The sequence below is a fragment of the Mesocricetus auratus genome, unplaced genomic scaffold (assembly GCF_017639785.1).
Source record: "Mesocricetus auratus isolate SY011 unplaced genomic scaffold, BCM_Maur_2.0 Super-Scaffold_100031, whole genome shotgun sequence".
In the NCBI taxonomy this organism is placed as follows: Eukaryota; Metazoa; Chordata; class Mammalia; order Rodentia; family Cricetidae; genus Mesocricetus; species Mesocricetus auratus.
The window spans coordinates 13,679,902-13,699,255 of NW_024429212.1; the positions used below are offsets into that span (position 1 = coordinate 13,679,902).

General features: G+C 49.5%; 1 protein-coding gene across 3 annotated transcripts in view; it reads left to right on the forward strand.

The window, feature by feature from the left end:
- Bmerb1 (bMERB domain containing 1) overlaps positions 1 to 19,354 on the forward strand; it is an 89,764-nt gene that overhangs the window by 47,871 nt on the left and 22,539 nt on the right. For all 3 annotated transcript variants that reach the window (XM_040733429.1, XM_040733431.1, XM_040733430.1), the window contains exon 2: positions 5,964 to 6,087. In XM_040733429.1, the coding sequence (XP_040589363.1) occupies positions 5,964 to 6,087 (124 nt within the window). The remainder of the gene's footprint in view (positions 1 to 5,963; positions 6,088 to 19,354) is intronic.

Here is a 19,354-nt window from a genome sequence, read left to right on the forward strand (position 1 = left end):
ATTTGAAAATCAAGTAAGGGCACAAGGATCCTGGTATGTGGGACCATATCCTCACCCAGCCCCCTGCCTTGGCAGCCATGACAGGCTGCAGAAAAGACCGAGCAAAGTATAGGCCTCTGACTCAGCAACATGTGCTGAGCCTCCAACCTTGTCCCAGTCACTAGGAGGCCAGATACCCTCCATGTGGCAAGGAACCGATCAGAAGTTAGCGGGCCGGCTCTGGATGTGTTTTATGGTAACAGTGGAATACAGAGCATAGCAACAGCCCTGGGAAGGCTTCTAGGCCATAGCAACCATTCCTGCAGGTGCAGTTGACCAATCAACACAGTACAGGTCACCCAAGCCTGGAAGTGCACCAATCCTGAGACTTCGGTGGACCCCCCAGACACTCCCCTTCTCTACCCCAATAAATTCCCTGCCTCACGGTCCCTCCGGGTCCTTCTCCTGCCACTTGCTGTGTTGGACAGGAGGAGGACCCAAGTTAATACAGTTAATTGATTAAAGACTCTTTGCTTTTGCATGGGATCAGGTCTCTTGGTGATTTGGGGGTTCAGAATTTGGGCACAGCATATCAATCTTAGTTGTCAATGTTGTTGTTGGGTGTGACAGTTCATCTTCTGTGTCAAACCCAGTGGATCTAGAATCACCTAAGAGACGCACTTGTGGGTGTGGGTGTGAGTGAGCTTCTGGAGAGGTTTAACGGAGGCGGGAAGAGCCACTCTGAACACTGGCAGAACCATTCGTGGGTTGGAGTCCCAAACTGTGTATCTGAGCATCAGCACTCGTCACTCTCTGTTTTCTGACTGCAGGGCTGTATGGCCAACGTCCTCATCCTCCACCATGATTTTTCCACAATGGACTGTATCCATTTCTTTAAAAAAATTTTTTTGTTTTGTGTGCACTGGTGTGATGGTGTCGGATTCCCTGGAACTGGAATTACAGACAGTTGTGAGCTGCAATGTGGGAGCTGGGAATTGAACCTGGGTCCTCTGGAAGAGCAGCTGGTGCTCTTAACTTCTGAGCCATCTCCCCGGCCCCCATGTATCCCTTCTCAAACTTGGAGCTCCAAACTTTCTCCCCTTAGGTTGTTTTTATCAGTTACTTTGTCACAGTGACAAGAAAGTGCTAATACATGGAAGAAACCTGGTTTTAAAAACCATTACATTTATTTGTTGTGAGGGTGGTGGTGCACGCATGCCCCAGCACACATATCCCCACATCAGAGGCTTACGTCACACCCCAGCTGTGCTGTGCTGGCCCTGGAACGCAGAGCTTTGTGCGTGCCAAGCAAGCACACTCCACTGACTCAGCCACACACACGCTCAGCCCCTCACTTGTCTTTTCTAATCCCAGAGCTGTTGTCAGGGATTAGATGAGATAGAACACAGCTTTCCTGCTTTGCAAAGGAAGAAAGTTATCCAGCAGGGAAAGGACGTTTGACATCATGTAGCTGATGATTCAGAGCAAGTTCACTAACTTGGGCCCCTGGCTGGCTCTTGGAAGGCTCCACGTCCCCCCACCCCCACCTCCAGTCCCTCACACCTCTTGCACACTTCCTGAGACACCTGAAGCCTCCGGGCCTGGCTACCGAGGTTTCTGAGAGGGTGGTACCCTGATCCTCCTAGCATGGGGTGAGGGCAGAAGGTGGCAGGTTAAGCAAGTATGGCGGTCATTCAAAGCATCATAGGACCACACGTGGGGCACAGCATACCTGGGCAAAGTCATTCCTCGTGACCGCCAGCATGGAGGACTCCCTCCCTGACTTTCTGGTCACAGCGCTGCTGGGTCAGAGTGATTGACAGACTGCCCAAAGTCCTACAGGGAGTGGAATGCAGACCTGGAGCCCCAGCCCACGCCATCAGATTCCAGGGAGTCCCATTTATCCCGCATCCCCCATCACCCTTCAAACACTGGGTACCCAGAGTCAGCAAAGTTACGTGCAGTAATGGTCAGCCAATGTGAATGTTGAAGTTATTGTGTGTGTGTGTGTGTGTGTGTGTGTTATGTTTACACATGCACACACACGGAACTCAGAGGTTGACGTCAGGTGTCTTCATCTATTGCTCTCTCTTATGTTTTTGAGGCTGGGTCTTTCACTGAACTTGGAACTTACTGATTCAGTTGGTCAGCAAGCTCCAGGGCTCTGTCTCTTTTCACATGCCTCTCCTCCCCAGTGCCGGTGCCGACGGATGCCTGCTATCATGAGCCGCTATGCCAGAACAGAGGCGAACGAGCTTGTGCCTGTCCACAAGGTCGGAATTTATCAAGTAACAATAAACCCACACAGTTTATAGGCTTCAGCAGCCGCAATTTAGCCTGTAACCCACCTGTCTTGGTAGCAAGTGCGGGTTCTTCTATTCCAACATGAATTATGGATATTAGTCCCCAGATTAACACAGAGCCCGGCAAATATATCCATGTTATCTGTATGCACAGGGGCTAAAAAATGAGTACAAGTCAAAGAGGCTGCAGCAGAGTCCAAGAGGTTTCAGAAATGGGCTAAGAAGGAGCCTGTGTTGATAAGACGATGGCCTGGAGGGGCTGTGGCTAGAGCTACTTTTCAGGTCACATTAGAGAGCCAGGCTATGGAGGGAGTTCAGCTATGCGGTAAGAGACCAAACCAGACGTGGAGCAGGAAACAGGTCCTGGTCCCGATGGGCAAATAGCTGGACCGGCAGGCAGTTGATGAGGCCTCATCAGCAGTGGTGGCAGTTGAGGAGTGGGGGTCCTTGACCCACACCCCAAGCATCAGATGATGGGCTGCTGTGGCACCAGGCAGTTCCCGTGTTGAGCGTGTGATCCATGCGAGGGAGCTACCCCCTTTCCTTGGCCTAACTCGTCTCCTAAGTTCTTGAGCCCTGTTTCCTGATAGGATTTCTAATACGCCCACCCATGTGCTTCTACAGTCTCAATCCAGCCCTATAAGATTACGGGGGTAAGTCATTTATCAGTCTGCGCTGGGCAGACGCTGGGAGATCTGCTTCTGGCAGGTGCTGTTGTTTCTGGGTCCACCCAGAGGCGGTCATCCTTGTCCCTCAAAATGGAGACAAAAGCCGTTTGTGAAATGGAACGTTCTAGGGCAAGGCATGGCCTGAAAGACCACTGCCTCATACAGCACGGGGTAAGTTGGAGCAGGGCACAGCTGGGTCTCAGCACTTGACACACCCACGTGGGCGCATGGCGGGCACTTTACCAACACATCCATGCCCCGCCTAGCCCATCCTTTCTCCTCTCTCCAGCGGAGCCTTCTTGCTCCGGTCCAGGAGCATCTTGGTGTGGTGCCTGGAGCAATGGGGCCCAGAACATGATTGTTAGGTGTCTGGGGGGGGGGGAGGAGACTGAAGCACAGCCAGGTGGCCCCGAGCAGACGTTTGTCCAGCGTGTCATGCTGGGAAGTGTTCTACAGATCCTCACATTCTCATACACATCATTACTCTACCCCAGCCTCGGGCAGTGGTGTGCCAGCAATCGGCACGCACGTCTTAAAACAAGCCGCCCGCACCACCCGGGAAGGCCTTAGCATATCGTACCTTTTATCCACCCCGCTCCCTCTGGAAATGTCGCCCGGAAGGGCCCCTTCATTGTGTGCAGAGGGTTGGCTTTGGGGGTGGTCTCTGCAAAGCCGTGTATATGGGGGTGTGGAGGGCACCTAAACTTCTTTAAACTGGGAAACAGTTTGTAACACAGTCACAAATGGAAGTGACTCAGGCTTTCACACCACTGCAGAGGAGCCCCTGAGGACAGGAAGTACCCATGGCTCGTGCCAAGTGAGAAGAGAAAGGACGAGCTGTTGGGACTCATCAAGTCAGTGCTGCAGAGCAGGGAATGTATGGGTGTGTGTTTAACGGTTCAAACACGCACGTGTGTGTGTGCATGTAATGTATATTTACATTTCCAGCTGCTAGCATTTTGGTAGCTCTTTGGTAGTCCTTTTAAGTACGTCTGAGGCTGGAAGGTTGGCTCAAAGGATAAGAGTACGAACTGTTTCCTGCAGGGGACCAGAGTTCAGTTCTCAGCTGGTGGCTGCCAGCCTGTGTGGCTCCAGATGCAGGATTTGGCACCTCTCTGGCCACATGCAGGTAGTTTTATACCGAGGTCAGATGTGGAACTGCCGCCTTTGGTGTCATGCTGGTGCTCCGAAAGTCTGGATTTTAGGTTTCAGATTTCTGATTTTGAAGGAGAGATTCTCCATCTTTGTCACCCTAATATGACATCCCGTGGACCGCCATAGGGAGTGGTGAATATGGTGGCGCAGGCCCGTCACCCCAGCACGTGCAAGGTAGACAAAGGCAGGTGGGAGCTCAAGGTCATCCTCAGCTACACAGGGGATTCGAGGTCAACCCAGGGTACGTGAATCCTGGTCTCCAAAACAAACAAACAAACAAGCAAACAAACCCAAATCTGTGTCCTTGTCAATCTTTCTGTTTCTGAACGTGATAAATCATACAGGTAATATACTTGTGTGGGCGTTTGACCAGCACATGTGTCTGTGCCAGTGGAGACTAAGAGAGGGCACCAGATCCCCTGGGACTGGAGTTACAGAGGATTGCGGGTGCTGGGAATCAAACCTGGGTCCCCTGGAAGAGCAGCCAGTGCTCTTAACTGCTGAGCCGTCCCCCTATCCCCAATACAGTCACTACACACAGTTCTTACATATGGTAACTGCATTACTCTGACCCTAGTGGGCTGGAAGGGGGCTAGGATGGAACTCAGTAGCCCAGAGCTCACCTACAAGGTCCTATATTTGATCCTTAGCATTGAAAGTCTTTTGTTTGTTGGTTGGTTGGTTGTTTTTTTTTAAGAGAATGAAAAACAAAAAGCCTGGAGGGATGTCCATTAAAGGGTGATTAGCGAGTCTCTCTCTGGGCAGTGTGGTTACGGATAATGTTTTATTATATTTATTTATTCACTGTGGGGATAGGGCACATGTGAGCCACCGTGTGTGTGGAGGCAGAGGACAGCTTGGAGGGTGACGGTTCTTTCCTTCCATCTTGTATGTTTTGAGGCTTCGGTTCAGGCCATCAGCCTTGGCAGCAAGAGCCTTTACCCCCTCAGTGAGTGGCCCTACAGTTTTTCCTGTGTTTCTTTTTTTCTACCAGCATTCTTTAAATTTCCCACAACAAGGCTCTGTCACTTTGTATTACTACTACTGGAATTGCTTAGTGACACCCTAAAATAATTAAAACAGAGTTTTCTTCTGTCTAGAATCATCCTTGGTCTTTGAGGGTTGGGCATGCAAAATGGCCATGGTCGAAGGCAAAATAAGGGGCTGGGAACAAACAGGCAGACACAGACTATGCCTGGGGCAAACATACACGAGCCTACTGAGCTCGGCAGACATCCTGCCGGGCTCCACATATGTCCTGGTTCATTTTCTACTAATATGACAGAATACCCAGGCTGATTCTGGTGAAGGGCAGGAAGCTCGGGTGAGGGTGACGTCTCACGGTGCATCATAATGCAAATAGCATCAGAGCAGCAGGTGCCTGCAGGAGAGATGAGCGAGCTGGGAAAACGGACACGCCTTAGCACAAGGCTCCTTCCGCCCTGTGAGAGAAGGAGCACCTGTCTAATCTCTAATGAGTATCACAGGCCCCACTTTCTCTCCACCCCACCGCTGGGGACCACGCCTCAACACACGTCACTTACATCACCTCGTACGGGTGTCCTGGATTTGGAAGGCTCCTTCGCTCACACACACTGTCAGCCCAGTTCATGTCTGTGCCCCCTGTGGTGTGTTATGGCTGCTGGGGCATGGCTGCTCCCCAGAGCAGTGGCAGAGTTTTCCCTGTAGGAATTCTTGTTTTTCCGGAGAGACAGGATCTCAGTATGTGTCCCAGATGGAACTCGAACTCGTGACCCTCCTGCCTCTGTCTCCCTGGCCGTTGGGATGAGGAAGCACGCCCAGGTTTTGAAAGCCCTCATGGCATTAGAGTCCTGACGCCAGTTTCCCGTTCACACAGGCCAGCTGGACATCATCTCTATGGCTGAGACCAGCATGATGCCAGAGGAGATCGAGCTGGAGATGGCGAAAATCCAGCGTCTCCGTGAAGTCCTGGTCCGTCGAGAGTCAGAACTCAGGTTCATGTGAGTGAGTCGGGAAAGCAAGGTGGAGGCATGGAGGATAGAGGCGGCCTGGAAAACGTGGGGTGACTGAGCATCATGTACTAACATCAAGCCCTTACCGAAAACCCCCCCAGGGACACCACATGCTCAAGGAATTAAACTCAGTTTTCTTCCCTCCCCCTCCCTCCCTCTTTCCCTCCCTCCTTCCCTCCTTTTTCTCATTCTTTCTTTCTTTTCCTTTCTTGGTTTTGACTTTCTTTTTTAAGATGGTTTTTCTGTGTAGCCCTGTCTGTCCTGGAACATACTATGTAGACCAGGCTGGCCTCAAATTCAATGATCTCCCCTGCCTCTGCCTCCCCAGCGCTGGGATCAAAGGTGTTGCCACCATGCCTTGCTTAAACTCAGTTTTCTTAATTTAAAAAATTTTAAGGAAAGAAAATAGAATACCAACAAATTATAAAAATACATCCTAGTTTCTTTGGTGAAAGAAGATAGGATTGGGTCACCATGGAAGATTGTAAAGGTACAGGTGGCATCTAGAGTCTTCTCTTTCTGGAAATCACAGGGTTCCTGGGAGCCTTAAGAAATTTGTCTTTAAGACTGGGCCATGGCGGCACACACCTTTAATCCCAGCACTCAGGAGGCAGGGGCAGGCGGATCTCTGAGTTTGAAGCCAGCCTGGTCTACAGAGCGAGTTCCAATAGTCAGGGTTACACAGAGAAACTCTGTTTCAAAAACACAGAAAGAACAAAAAAAAGAAGGAAAAGAAAGAACTTTTTCTTTATGCTATTTAAAGTGGGAAATACCAGAAATTGGTTATTTACGGCATTTCTCAAAAACTCTGCTCTCTGGCCTGTCATGTAATTGGTGCATTTTGTTGTACTGAGAAATGCTTTTAACTTCCCATCTCCTTGGAGCTGAGCTGGGCTGGCTTACCAGCTCTCAAGTGGGCATTAGAATGTTAACAGTATGGGGGGGGGGGTACTGTGAAAGCGACACATGGAACTATGAAGGTTTGTGTACACACGTGTGTGTGCGTATGCAGTCGTGTGTGTGTGTGTGCGTGTGTGTGTGCGTGTGTGCGTGTGTGTGTGCGTGTGTGTGCGTGTGTGTGCGTGTGTGTGCGTGTGTGTGTGCGTGTGTGTGTGCGTGTGTGCGTGTGTGTGTGTGCGTATGCAGTCGTGTGTGTGTGTGCGTGTGTGTGTGTGTGCGTGTGTGTGTGCGTGTGTGTGTGTGTGCGCGTGCGCGGGGGGGGAGGCAGGTTCTTATTTTGAGCCAGGAGAAACAGAAGGCTGGTTTGCTGAGGGCACCAGCCACAGCGGTCCCGGGAAAGGGCACTATTGAGTGGCTAGTATGTGAGTGTACAGCCTCTTGCTCATTCTAAGGAGATGTGTTAGGGTGTTTGGAGTAATTTTTAAGTTATGTAAAACACGTAGAAAGTATGTGCTTTGCACAAGCATTAATTTTATACGCAAAAAAAAAGAATCTTAGGTTCTCACTATAACCTAGAGGCGTGGGCATTGTCATTTACTACCTCTCGTTTGGGTGTGTTGTTTGACAGTGTCTCCCTGTGTATCCCAGGCTGGCCCGTGCAGCACCATGTTAGACAAGGCCCTGGGTTGAGTTCAGGCTAGCTTGCTTCCAAAGCCGCAGCTGCCGCCCTCACGTGAGCTGAAGAGGCAAAGCTGGGCCACACAGGCGAGTGACTCCCTGGGCTATGGCGCCCTGAGGGCAGAAGCGGGGTAAACGGCACCTTTTCCTAGGGCTGCCTGGTGGCCTGGATCTTCAGAGCTCAAGATTCCTGGGGATAGAGCGGAGGGTCTCCCAGGAGAAAATAGGTTTTTAAAAGCTGGGTTCTAACAAGAGCACGGTGAGCATTTAGAATCCAAGCAGAGCAAGGAGTTAGGAGACAGGGACTCCTTCCAACACCTTGGAACCTGGAGTACCAAAACAGCACTTCCAAACACCAGCGCCTGCAAGCAGGAGGTGCCGCCATCTTTCCTGGCTCTTCGAGGGGTCTCCATGACCAATGGGAACACACAGTGGCTCCTAAACTTGAAGATGCTTATGCCCAAGTGAGCTTAGTTCCACCAAACAACAGCTGTGCATCTGTGTGGACTGCCGAGTCCCCTGGCCCGTGCAAGCAGAGGGCTAGTCCTGGTCAGATTCCTAAGCAAGCATTCAACTCAGGTTACCGGGCATGGAAAGCATGGGAACTCTAAGGAGACAGTAAGTGCGGCCAGATCCGTATCCTTCTAAAATAGGAAACAACACAAAACAGAGGTAGTCAGGCTAGACGGACATCTCGGCTGTGTGTCAGCTCAGTCCCACACTTTCCTAGAGGTAGAATTGAGGAGCATCACCCTCAGACAGGCCACACCAGCATTCCTTCCTTCGGTGATTTTTTCCAGCCCTGCCTGTTCAGCCGTGTGTGTGATTATCCAATGTGGCAAGAGGAAAAGAAGGTTCAGGGGGTAAAGCAGTGGTCTCGGGCCTCCCAGACACGGGAAACAGGGAGTTAGGCTCCATGCCCGTTCCCCCTTCAGCCCTATGCTCTTGACGTAACATTCTACACGTCTCGCACTCCGTAAAATGGAGAGCAATACTGACTGCAGCCCTCCGTTCTATTCCACGTGTGCTGAGTGTGGCTTAAACACAGGGCCGGATGATTGGTGGGCCTGACTCTGCTGATGTGACCTTTGGAGAAAGGAAGGTTTCAGAACATTTCCCGGTTTACAGATAAGAAGCAATGTTCCCTTTGCCTGGAAATAAGCAGATCAAAACATAAGTTAAGAAACAAGACCCCGCCCCACCTAAGCATTAAAAATAAGACAAAGAGTGCATAGCTGCTTTGGAGGATAGAAGACCCCTTAACCACCTCTCTCTCTCTCTCTCTCTCTCTCTCTCTCTCTCTCCATCTATCTCTATCTATCTCTCTCCCTCCATCCCCCCTTTCTGGTTTTTCAAGACAGGGTTTCTTTCTTTGTGTACCTTTTGAGCCTGTCCTGGAACTCTTTCTGTAGACCAAGGTGGCCTCGAACTCACAGATATCCACCTGCCTCTGCCTCCCGAGTGCTGGGATTAAAGGCATGGCCACCACAGCCCAGCCTCAACCATCTCTCTTAATGTAGCATCTCCAGGATCCTGAGCAGTGCTGGTTACTTAGGCCAATTAACATTTCTCAAATATTCAATACATTACCTTTCTCAATCTTAGTCATCCTTATCCCCCGAGGCTTGTCATTCTCTGTGTGTCTCTGTCTCTGTCTCTGTCTCTGTCTCTCTCTTCTCCTCCCTCTCTCTCATTCATGTGCACAAGATCTCTCTACCTAGAGTAAGAGGAAGACAGTGTTAGACTCTGCACCCTGTTGAGTGTTTTCAGGCTTGTGGCAAAAGTTCTGCCTGACCTGAACCTAGGAGCCTTGGGCTGAGCCAGGGGCAGTCATGGCCACAAGGAGACTGATTCTGTCACACCTGCTCTGAGGCAATCATGTAAGTCCACAGCCACTGTGGGGCCCATGAATTAGCCTGTGTCCCACAGGCAGGGTGGCCACGTGCAAATCCTTTTGGATCACTCCCTCAGTTTCTTCCTTGGTGTCCTGCTCCTCTGTGTCCCACAGGCAGGGAGGCCACGTGCAAACCCTTTCGGGTCACTCCCTCAGTTTCTTCCTTGGTGTCCTGCTCCTCTGCCCTCTGGGCTGCAGAGCTGATCCTCGTCTCTCTCCTGCCAGAATGTTAAATAGTATGAGAGGGAAATTACCCGTTCCCTGAGCTCAGGTGAGAGAACTCAGGAGCTTTTCCTAGTACTTGGGCCCAAGGGAAGGCAGCTACGATCTACTGTTTCCTGGGGACCTCACAGTGTGCCCTATGCACGATTCATTCACAGAAACCAACAAAATGTAGTCTCTGCTTGTCCCCTACATGGATGTAGAAACTGAGGGGAGAGAGACATGACTGATTCAAGATCAGTAGCTTGCACAGCAGAAGCACTTTGAACCCATGAAGTCTGTCTCGGAGGCAGATCCTTAACCTGAAGCTGATCCCGGGCCCTCAGTTGTCCAGCCCTTACGGAACAAAGCAAGCTCCTGTCTGGATGCCAGCAACGCCCACATTGGGTTTCTGTCTGCTTCACCTTCTTTCTCAGGTCCCCAAGAAACCTGGGACAAGGGTTGTTCAGTACCCAGACGCCACACTGCACTACACAGCCCTCTCGGCCTTACTCTCCGAAGGCCAGCAACCATGGACTAAATGAAAAGGGAGACAGGAGAGGCCACCTGGGCGGCTGCTCATCCCTCCGCCTCCTGATGGTAGACACGGGACAGACCAGTCTCGCGTTCCTGCTGCCCAGCCTCCTCCACAATGACGGGCTGCTCCCACAAACAAACAGTGAGCCCAAGGAAGCCCCTCCACGTTTCTGCTGCTTTTTGCCAGATATTTTGTCCTAACAGGAAAGAAAAGTAACTATCACGATACTGGTATAGTTTTAGTCCTCCTGGGCTGTGGCACATACTAAGTGCTTCTTAACAGGATATTTCAAGATACCCAGACCCATGCAGTCAAGTTATACACCACAGTCAAGTTCATAAGCCTTGGTCAGATACACAGCCTGGTCATAAAGGAGCCTCCAGTGGTGTGGGTCTCCCAATCTGAATACCCAGTGTGTCTTTCTTTTAGCTTGCCCTCTGGCTTCGAACCTACAAATTGCCATTTTGGTGTCTCTTTGCTCATGTTTGTTGATCTTTATGAACTTTTCCTTGAAGAAGTTGTGGAGCCCCTGGGTCTCAGAGAAACAACCCCCCTCTCCCTGCAGCAGCCAGAAGGTAGCTGGGAGCTGATGGCTGGGGCTTTCTTCCTCCTGGGTGCTGTTGTCTCTCCCATCCTGTCTGGTGCTACAACCTCAGGCATCTTTGCTTTCCCTTCGTCCCAGTCAGGGATCACATCACTAGCTTCTAACAACTTACACAGCCCTCGGCTGCCTGGCTCAGCTCTCTGTCCCGCTGCTTATCTAGGTTCCAGAAAATTGAGTACCTTCAGCCTCCCAGTGGGGTGGGCCCGTTATCTCCACTCTCTACCTGCCGGTTAGATTCTCCTCAAAGGGATGTGTGTCTGGCTTCTCAGCTTGCTAGGGACAGTAGCAGCTTTTAATCAGCCTGAGCCAGAACGGAACCAGGCAAGGAAAATGATCGTGTGCAAGGCCATCTCTCAGGAGCGGGGTCCTGGATTCTAATATTTCCCCAGAGCCATCTCTCTTAGAAGCATAACGTTTGAGGAAGAGCTCAAGCCCTGAGAGCCTGGCAGAGAGCCCAGGAGGCGCAGCAGATGCAGACACTGAACACAGCAGCCGTGCCTGAGGAGGAGTCTCCGCGTGCTGACGTACTGATCTTCATCGCAGCCCTTGGGGTGGTTGGAAAGAGAATGGCCCCCAAAGAGAGCGATGCTGTTAGGAGGCGTGGCTTTGTTGGAGTGGGTGTGGCCTTGCTGGAGGAAGTGCGGGGCGGGCTTTGAGGTATCTTCTCGAGTGTCACTCAGTGTGGCAGTCAGTCAACTTCCCGCTGCCTTCTAGTCAAGATGTACCACTCTTAGCTCCAGCACCGTGTCTGCCTGCACGCCTCCGTGCTCCCTGTCATGGTGATAATGGACTAAACCTCTGGAACTGTAATCACAACCACCCCAATTAAATGTTTTATTTAAGAGTTGCCATGGACATGGTGTCTCTTCGCAGCAATAAAAACCCTAAGACGGCTCTGGAGTAGGATGAGATCACAGACTCGTTTTATAGATGAGAAACTGGGGCACAGAGAGATCAAGTCTCTTACCCAAGCTTGGATGGGCTCTGATAAATAGATAATTGTAGCGAGCTGTTGGCGGTGGTTACAGTGTTTTGGGGCTACAACACTTCACAACATTCTGAGCCAAGGGCTAAGGATGTAAATGGAGACCAAGACAGCAGCTCATTCTTACAAGGAGAATGGCGTTTGTTTTTACAAGAGCGGAGCTTTAAATACCAGGCAGATATGGTGGAAACCCACCAAGCTCAGAAGCCTACATTCCCAGGGCCCTCCTGGCAAAGGATGAGCCAATAATAGGAATTAGCATTTAGACAATAAGGATGGACAGAAAACAGGAACCTGCCTGCAGGCCTTACTGGGAGGAGGGGACAAGAGGTGTTTTGCTAGAGGCTCCTAGTCACAAGCTGGTCAACAGACCCCCATGGGGGAAGGGTGCAACAAATCCCCCTTTTTTTATATAATTAAAAAATGAGCATCTGGCTTAGGTTGCCCAGGATGTTAACATCATCAAGAAGCCTGCCCAGGCCTCACAAACCCTCTGTCTTAGGTTGGTAGATATCCCCCAGGACGTACCTGTCACTGATACTCATTTGTCTTGCTGCCTCTGCACTGAGGGGTTGTGTGTTGACAAGGAAAGCATGATCTGCTTTGTAAGAAAATGGTGCTGGGCTTGTGGCCTTTCATGTGGCAAAGGCAAACTAGGGCTAAAGACTGTGTTGCCCAGGGTCATAATCCTGAGGGCTAGCGACCCACTCCGTTTCTCAAGAGGGGGGGGTCTCCCAAAAGGGGGGCACCGTGGTCTCAGTTAGAATAGCCAACTAAGTCCATTTGTTAATTAAGATTTAAAGAGCCCAATTGTAATTAATATAAATTTGGGAACTTAAGGTAGATGCACCCTCCCCTGGGGGTTTATCCAGCATGCCTGTCATGGCAACTAAGAGATAGGGAAGCCAGAAACTGCAGCCGCAGTGATGTCAAAGTCTCTCCCGTGCCATGAGAGTTGGTTCTCTCCTGAGTGTTCCACTGGAATAGGCATGACACCTGGAACATGGACCACCAAAGCTTATATTTTACCATTTCAACAGCTTCTCAAGTGGCACTCCTGGAGGAAATAATTAAGCACTTCTCCCGAGGGAGTGTTATTGAATGTAGCAAATGTTTAAGCAGTCAAATCCATCCTGAGAAGGTTGGTGTGACCCAGCTCAAAAGAGGATCAATTAAGTGGGTCCTGCCAACGCCTAGGGTCAGGGGGTGATCTTAAGGCCAATAACAGAGGCATTAGGAAAAAATCAGCAATGGATGAATCAGCATCAGGAGTCTCTTGGCGGCTGATGTGTATCAGCAGGAACAGAGCACACACAATGCTCCAGAACCCAAATTGGGGACTCACCATCCTGTGCGAATACACAAACAGACCCCCAGGCCCATACCAAAACCAAATCTGGTCCTTTCCAAAGACCCAAGGTCAGGTCTTGCCATTTAACTAGAAGTTTTTGCTGTACAGCAGGCCGCCAGTGATGATAGCAGACCTTGTGCCTGTAATAAACTCTCTTGTATCCTAGAGATGGGAGTGACACAGGCAGCAGTCTCCAAGGGTTGAATAATATGAGCAGCATATTGACTATCGGTATACATGTTTAATGATTCCATGGGGAAGAGTTGTAGAGCCAAGGCTGGGGCTGAAAGTTTGGCCATTTGGGCAGAAGTTGCAGGAATTCTGGCTGTCTTAATGATGAGATAAGAGATGATTACAGCTGTACCTTTAGAGGAACCATCTGTGAAAACCACTTGCCCCTTAGAAATAGGCTGAAAGATTACAATTTTTAGGAAAATCAAAGGATGCATTTTAAAAAAGGAAACCAAATTATTGGATGGGTAATGATTATCAAAATAACTCTGAGTAGCAGAGAGAAAAATGGCCCAATCATAATTATTATTTTGCAGCCACTCTATTTGTTGATAGGACAAAGGTGTAATAACCTGATCTGGCTCCTTGCCAAAGGTTTGTAAGGCAACCTTTTGTGCTTTCAACAGGAGCACAACTATAGCTTGGGGGTAGGACACCACAGATTTAGAAGGGGAGGCTTGAGAATGAACCCAAAGAATGGGACTCTCTTGTCAAAACACTCCCGTAGGAGCATGAGCAGAACAAAACACTAACAATTTTAGAGGCTGTGCATAGTCTTATAATCCAAATGAGCCCTTCTAAGGCTTTTTAAATCAAATGAATACACTCCCGTCCTGCCGCAGTGAGGACTCGAGGAGAGTTGGGATCCGAATCCCCTTGCAATATATCAAAAAGAGGTTTAAGTTGCCCAGTAGTAATTTTTAAGATAGGTCTGATCCAGTTGATATCTCCCAGAAGCTTTTGAAAATCATTTAATGTTGGAAGGATGTCCAGGCGAAGACTGACTTTCTGAGGGTGCGCCCTGTTATGAAATAAGCAATTTCCCAGACAATGACATGGAAGCTCCTCCTGTACCTTTTCTGGTGACACCTGTAAGCCAGCCAATCCCAAGGTGGTCTGAAGACCGCCAAATGTGCAGCCAGCAGCCACTGAGGTCTGCGCACAAACAGCCAGGTCGTAAAGAACCTGCTGGCCCAGAGCCGCATAGGCTCCGGTGCCAGCAAGCCCCTCCAAATTCCCACCAGGGAAATCCGCTGCGCCAAGCTGCCTGGCCACATAGTTCCCAGCACTCACCCCTCCAGGCCCACACGCCACAACTGCCTCCTTCAACCATTCCACTTCTCCAAAGCCAAGAAGGGAATGTTCTCTCCAACCCTGGCCCTGAGGAAGAAGACAGAGAACCGGAACATTTAGGACTACAGGCAGGGGGCCACGGCTTCAGGGAGCATTTTTTTAAGCTTATGTTTTAATTTGAGGATGCCTTTTTCAAGTCAAGGCTTTTTGTGTTCCTCAGTCCCATCCCCCGAAGAAGAGGGGGAAGACTCAGAAGAAGGAACATTAGAAGTCTGAATTGATCTAACAGACTCTAGGTCTTGAGCCTCTGTGAAGGCATCTTTAGCTCTTTTGACCTATTCTCTTACCACCGTATTATCACTAATAAGTGCGTCCTTACAAGACGCCACAGAGAAAAGGCAACAATTGGTATGGTAATTGACCCTTCCTTATGTAAAGTTCTTTGTAGGTCCACTCTAACCTGGTGCCAATTGAGGAAATTAAGATCACCAGAGACCAAAAACCAAGGGCTGACTTTATGTATAGTTTTTAAGAAATCCTTAGCTGTCTTACGTATGATATGTGTCCCCTGACATTTTAACAATTGGGTGAAATGGTCCTCCAAAAGAGGGTAGGAACTAGTAGCATCCATATTTAATACACTCACTCCTAACCTTAATGAGAATGCTGGCTGCCTTTCTGTGGGGGTGGACTCTCAGGAAATCCCTGACAACCTTGACTCCAATGGGTCAAGTGAGGGCTGGAGCCTAACTTCAAACGACCCCTCTACAGGGGTTGACCCACCGTTTGGGGACCTGGCTCAAAACCATCCCTCTGCGGGGGCTGACCCACTATTTGGGGCCTGACTCTGTGCCCCTATCCAAATACACCCTCCTACCTTACTTGCTGGCCAGCATTTGAGTGTATTTCTTCAGCAGTTTCCCTTCTCTCCCGATCTCGGTGGGTCCTCCATCTGTAGCCAGCTGTTGGCGGTTACGGTGTTTCGGGGCTACAACACTTCACAAGGATCCAAGCCAAGGGCTAAGGATGTAAATGGAGACAAAGAGAGTGGCTCATTCTTACAAGGAGAACAGTGTTTGTTTTTACAAGAGCGGAGCTTTAAATACCAGGCAGATATGGTGGAAAACCACCAAGGTCAGAAGCCTACATTCCCAGGGCCCTCCTGGCAAAGGATGGACCAAAAACAGGAATTATCATTTACAGAAAACAGGAACTTGCATGCAGGCCTTACTAGGAGGAGGGGACAAGAGGTGTTTTGCTAGAAGCTCCTAGTCACAAGCTGGTCAGCAGACCCACAAGCTGGTCAGCAGACCCCCATGGGGGAAGGGTGCAACAGATAATAATGGTATAATCTGAGCTCTCTGGGGAGTGAGGGTAGGAGCAGATCAATGGTCTCAATCCTCAAGCTTCTCAAATGGTTTTAGGTCTAGTTTCTACTACCAACTGTGTGGCCTGGAACAAATATTTGCCCTGTTGAAGCCTCAGTTTCTTCATAAGTACAATGGGATAGTGGTGTCTCCCGGGGAGTTGAGAAGCAAGGGGAAATTGGGCATGACACATATGGAAGTGGGCGGCTCTCTCCTTCAATCCTTGGCGCTGTGCTCTGGGGCAGGGGGGAGGGGGAGATATTCTGTTTGTAATCTAACAAATAAAGCTTGCCTGAAGATCAGAGCGCACAAAACTAGCCACACTAGCTAACCATAGAGGCCAGGCAGTGGTGGCCACACCTTTAATTCTAGCACTCAGGAGACAGAGGTGGATGGATCTCTGTGAGTTCAAGGCCACCCTGAGCTACAGGAAATGGATCCAGTCTAAAAGAGAAACAGAGCTCACACAAAGGTGATCCCAGCACTTGGGATATAAAGCGAGAGGAGACAGAGCTCAGGGAGTCTGAGGCTTGGTGGCTGGCCCCTTCAGTCTGAGCGTTTGGTAGAAGTGACAACTCTCTAAGTGGATGGCCACTTCACTCTCTGATCTTCAGGCAAGCTTTATTTGTTGTATCACAGGCAAAACATCACCACCGTGGCGCATCATAACGGCTTCCTCTCCTTCAGCATCCCCTCTGAAAGCACCTCCCCTGGGAGAAGCTGGGGCTGAGCCCCAAGAGCTGGAATGATGGGCTGGCTCCAGACGCAGCTCTAACAAACAAATCGTGGAGCTGGGGATCTAGCAGAGGTGGTAGAGTGCTTGCCTAGTTGTAAAGGGAGCCCTGGGTTCATCCGCTACACCACAGGACAGTAATCCCATCGCTCAAGGGTCAAAAGTTCAAGGTCAACCGGGGCTATGTGAGACTCTGTTTCAAAACTGAGTAAGTCCAACTGTATCACTGGGCCTGAACTTTGTTACTCTTTGAATTAGCAATCTGCATATTTGTCTTCCTGTTAACCTATTAGGAAGAGCTTTGAGCTAAGAGCAAACCAAAATACAATGTGTTTCTGTAACTTGACAAGTCTCAGCCACACTCTGTTCATGCATACCAATTAGCACCAGGCATGCACATGGTACATAGTAACATGCTTGATGCAGAAACATGAGGAACTCAGATTAATCTCCAGAACTGATGTAAAAAAGTGGTTCATGGTGGTGGTGGTGTGTGTCTTAATCCTAGCTCTGGGAGGTTGAGACAAGAGGACCCTGAAACTTACTGTCCAGCCGACCTAGTTTAATCAGTGAGCTCTGGGCCAAGGCGAGAGCCTGTTTCATAAAATAAGGTGGATGATATCTGAGGAAGGAAACCCAAGCCCCCCCCTTGGCCCCCACATCCATTCAAATTCACAAAAGCAAAAAGCATGGCAGGTAAAAGACATGTGTGAAAACGGGAGTATAAAAAAATCAAAGTCTATAACAATACAGGCATTCAACAGGTATGAAATAAAATATTAACAGACAATTGGCCAGCTTGCCATACAGCTTAGCTCTGAGGGAAGCAGGGAGCTCTGAGGAGACAGGGTACAGTGCTTGTCAGCGCTACCCGTGGGGCAGCGTGCCAGCACGTTGTAGCCCTGTGACGACGCCACCTCATGCTCTATGCCTGCCTTTGTGTTTAGTTTGCAGACAACACACAGTTTCCCCCAACTTTTAACATTTTGGTATAATTAACATAAAATTTTCTCTCCTAGCCATTTAAGAACATTTGGGGCTGTAGAGATGATTCAGTGGCTCAATGTACCGGCTGCCCTTCCAGGGGGACCTGGGTCCAATTCACAGAACAAACACGGCAGCTCACACCTGTCTGTAACTCCAATTCTGGGGCTTCCGACACCCTCACACAGACAGACACACATGCAGGGGGAACATCAATGAACATTGTAAAATAAAACGTGTATAGTTCATGGCCAGGGGGATAAATGGATCGATTTTCACAGGAGAGCATTTATTTGGTCAGTAGTATTGTATAAACAAGTCTTCTTCTGTCCTGCCAGCCAGCTCCCAAATAATGGCACAGAGACTTTGTACTAATTATGAAAGCTCAGCCTATAGCTTAGGCTTGTTCCTAACTAGCTTTTACAACTTAAATCAGCCCATTTATATTAACCCACCTGCTATCACATGGTGTTACCTCTCTCCCATCTCGCACCTCCTGTTTCCTCTCCGTGCCTCCTGGTGCCCTGCCACACCTCCATCATCCTCTTCCTCTTCCTCTCTCTGCCCAGAAGTCCCGCCTGTCTCTCCTTCCTAGCTATTGGCCATTCAGCTCTTTATTAAACCAATGGCAGCAGTACATCTTCACACAGTGCACAAACATCCCACAATTGTACAATTGTGTTGTGTCACACCACCTTGTCTCCGTTTTTGTGACCCCACACCACTGAACGGTGAATCTCTAAGAACACTGACAGCAGCATCTGCTGTCTTCTCTGAGACACCGTGGTGGTTTGAACAGGAATGGCCCTCATAGGCTCACACACTTAAATGCTGAGTCGTCAGGGAGTGATGCTACTTGAGAAGGATTAGGAGGTGTGGCCTGGTTACAGGAGGTGTGGCCTTACTGGAGGAAGTATGTCACTGAGGGTGGGTGGGGGGCTTCTGAAACCTCAGGCCAGGCCCTGTGTCTCCCTGATGCCTGCAGATCTGGATGTAGAACTCTCAGCTACTTCCCTAGCATCGTGTGTGCCTGCATACTGCTGAACCCCAGAACATGACGATAATGGACTAAATTTCTGAACTATAAGCTAGCCTCAATGAAATGCTTTCCTTTATTTTTTTATTTTTTTAATGTATTTATTTATTTATTTTTTTGGTTTTTCAAGACAGGGTTTCTCTGTATTGTTTTGGAGCCTGTCCTGGAACCAGGCTGGCCTCGAACTCACAGAGATCCACCTGCCTCTGCCTCCCAAGTGCTGGGATTAAAGGTGTGCGCCACCACCACTGGGTGAAATGCGTTCCTTTATAAGAGTTGCCTAGGACACTGACTTAAGACACTCACCATACCCAGAGACCCCTCCAAGCCCCAGGCCCCGCCAACCTTTCCTTAGTACCTAGAGCCACAACACTCTGAACATGGGCAGAATCTTTGTCCCCTTCTGACTTTACCTTACACGTTAAGTCCATGGCAACACTGCATCCCTGTGACCTCCTAAGCCTGCTTTCTGCTGAGCACTGCTTTCTCTCTCCATGACCTCCAGAAAGCCCACGTTCCCACTCCCTGATTGATTCATCTTGGCTTTGGCACTGCCACCCGAGGGGTCTTCTAATCTGCACATCAGGTTTAACCACGCCTGCTGCTGTGATCAAAAAAAAAAAAAAAAAAAAAAAAACGCGTTAGACCAGGTAGTTTGTGATTGTTGGACATAGTTCTT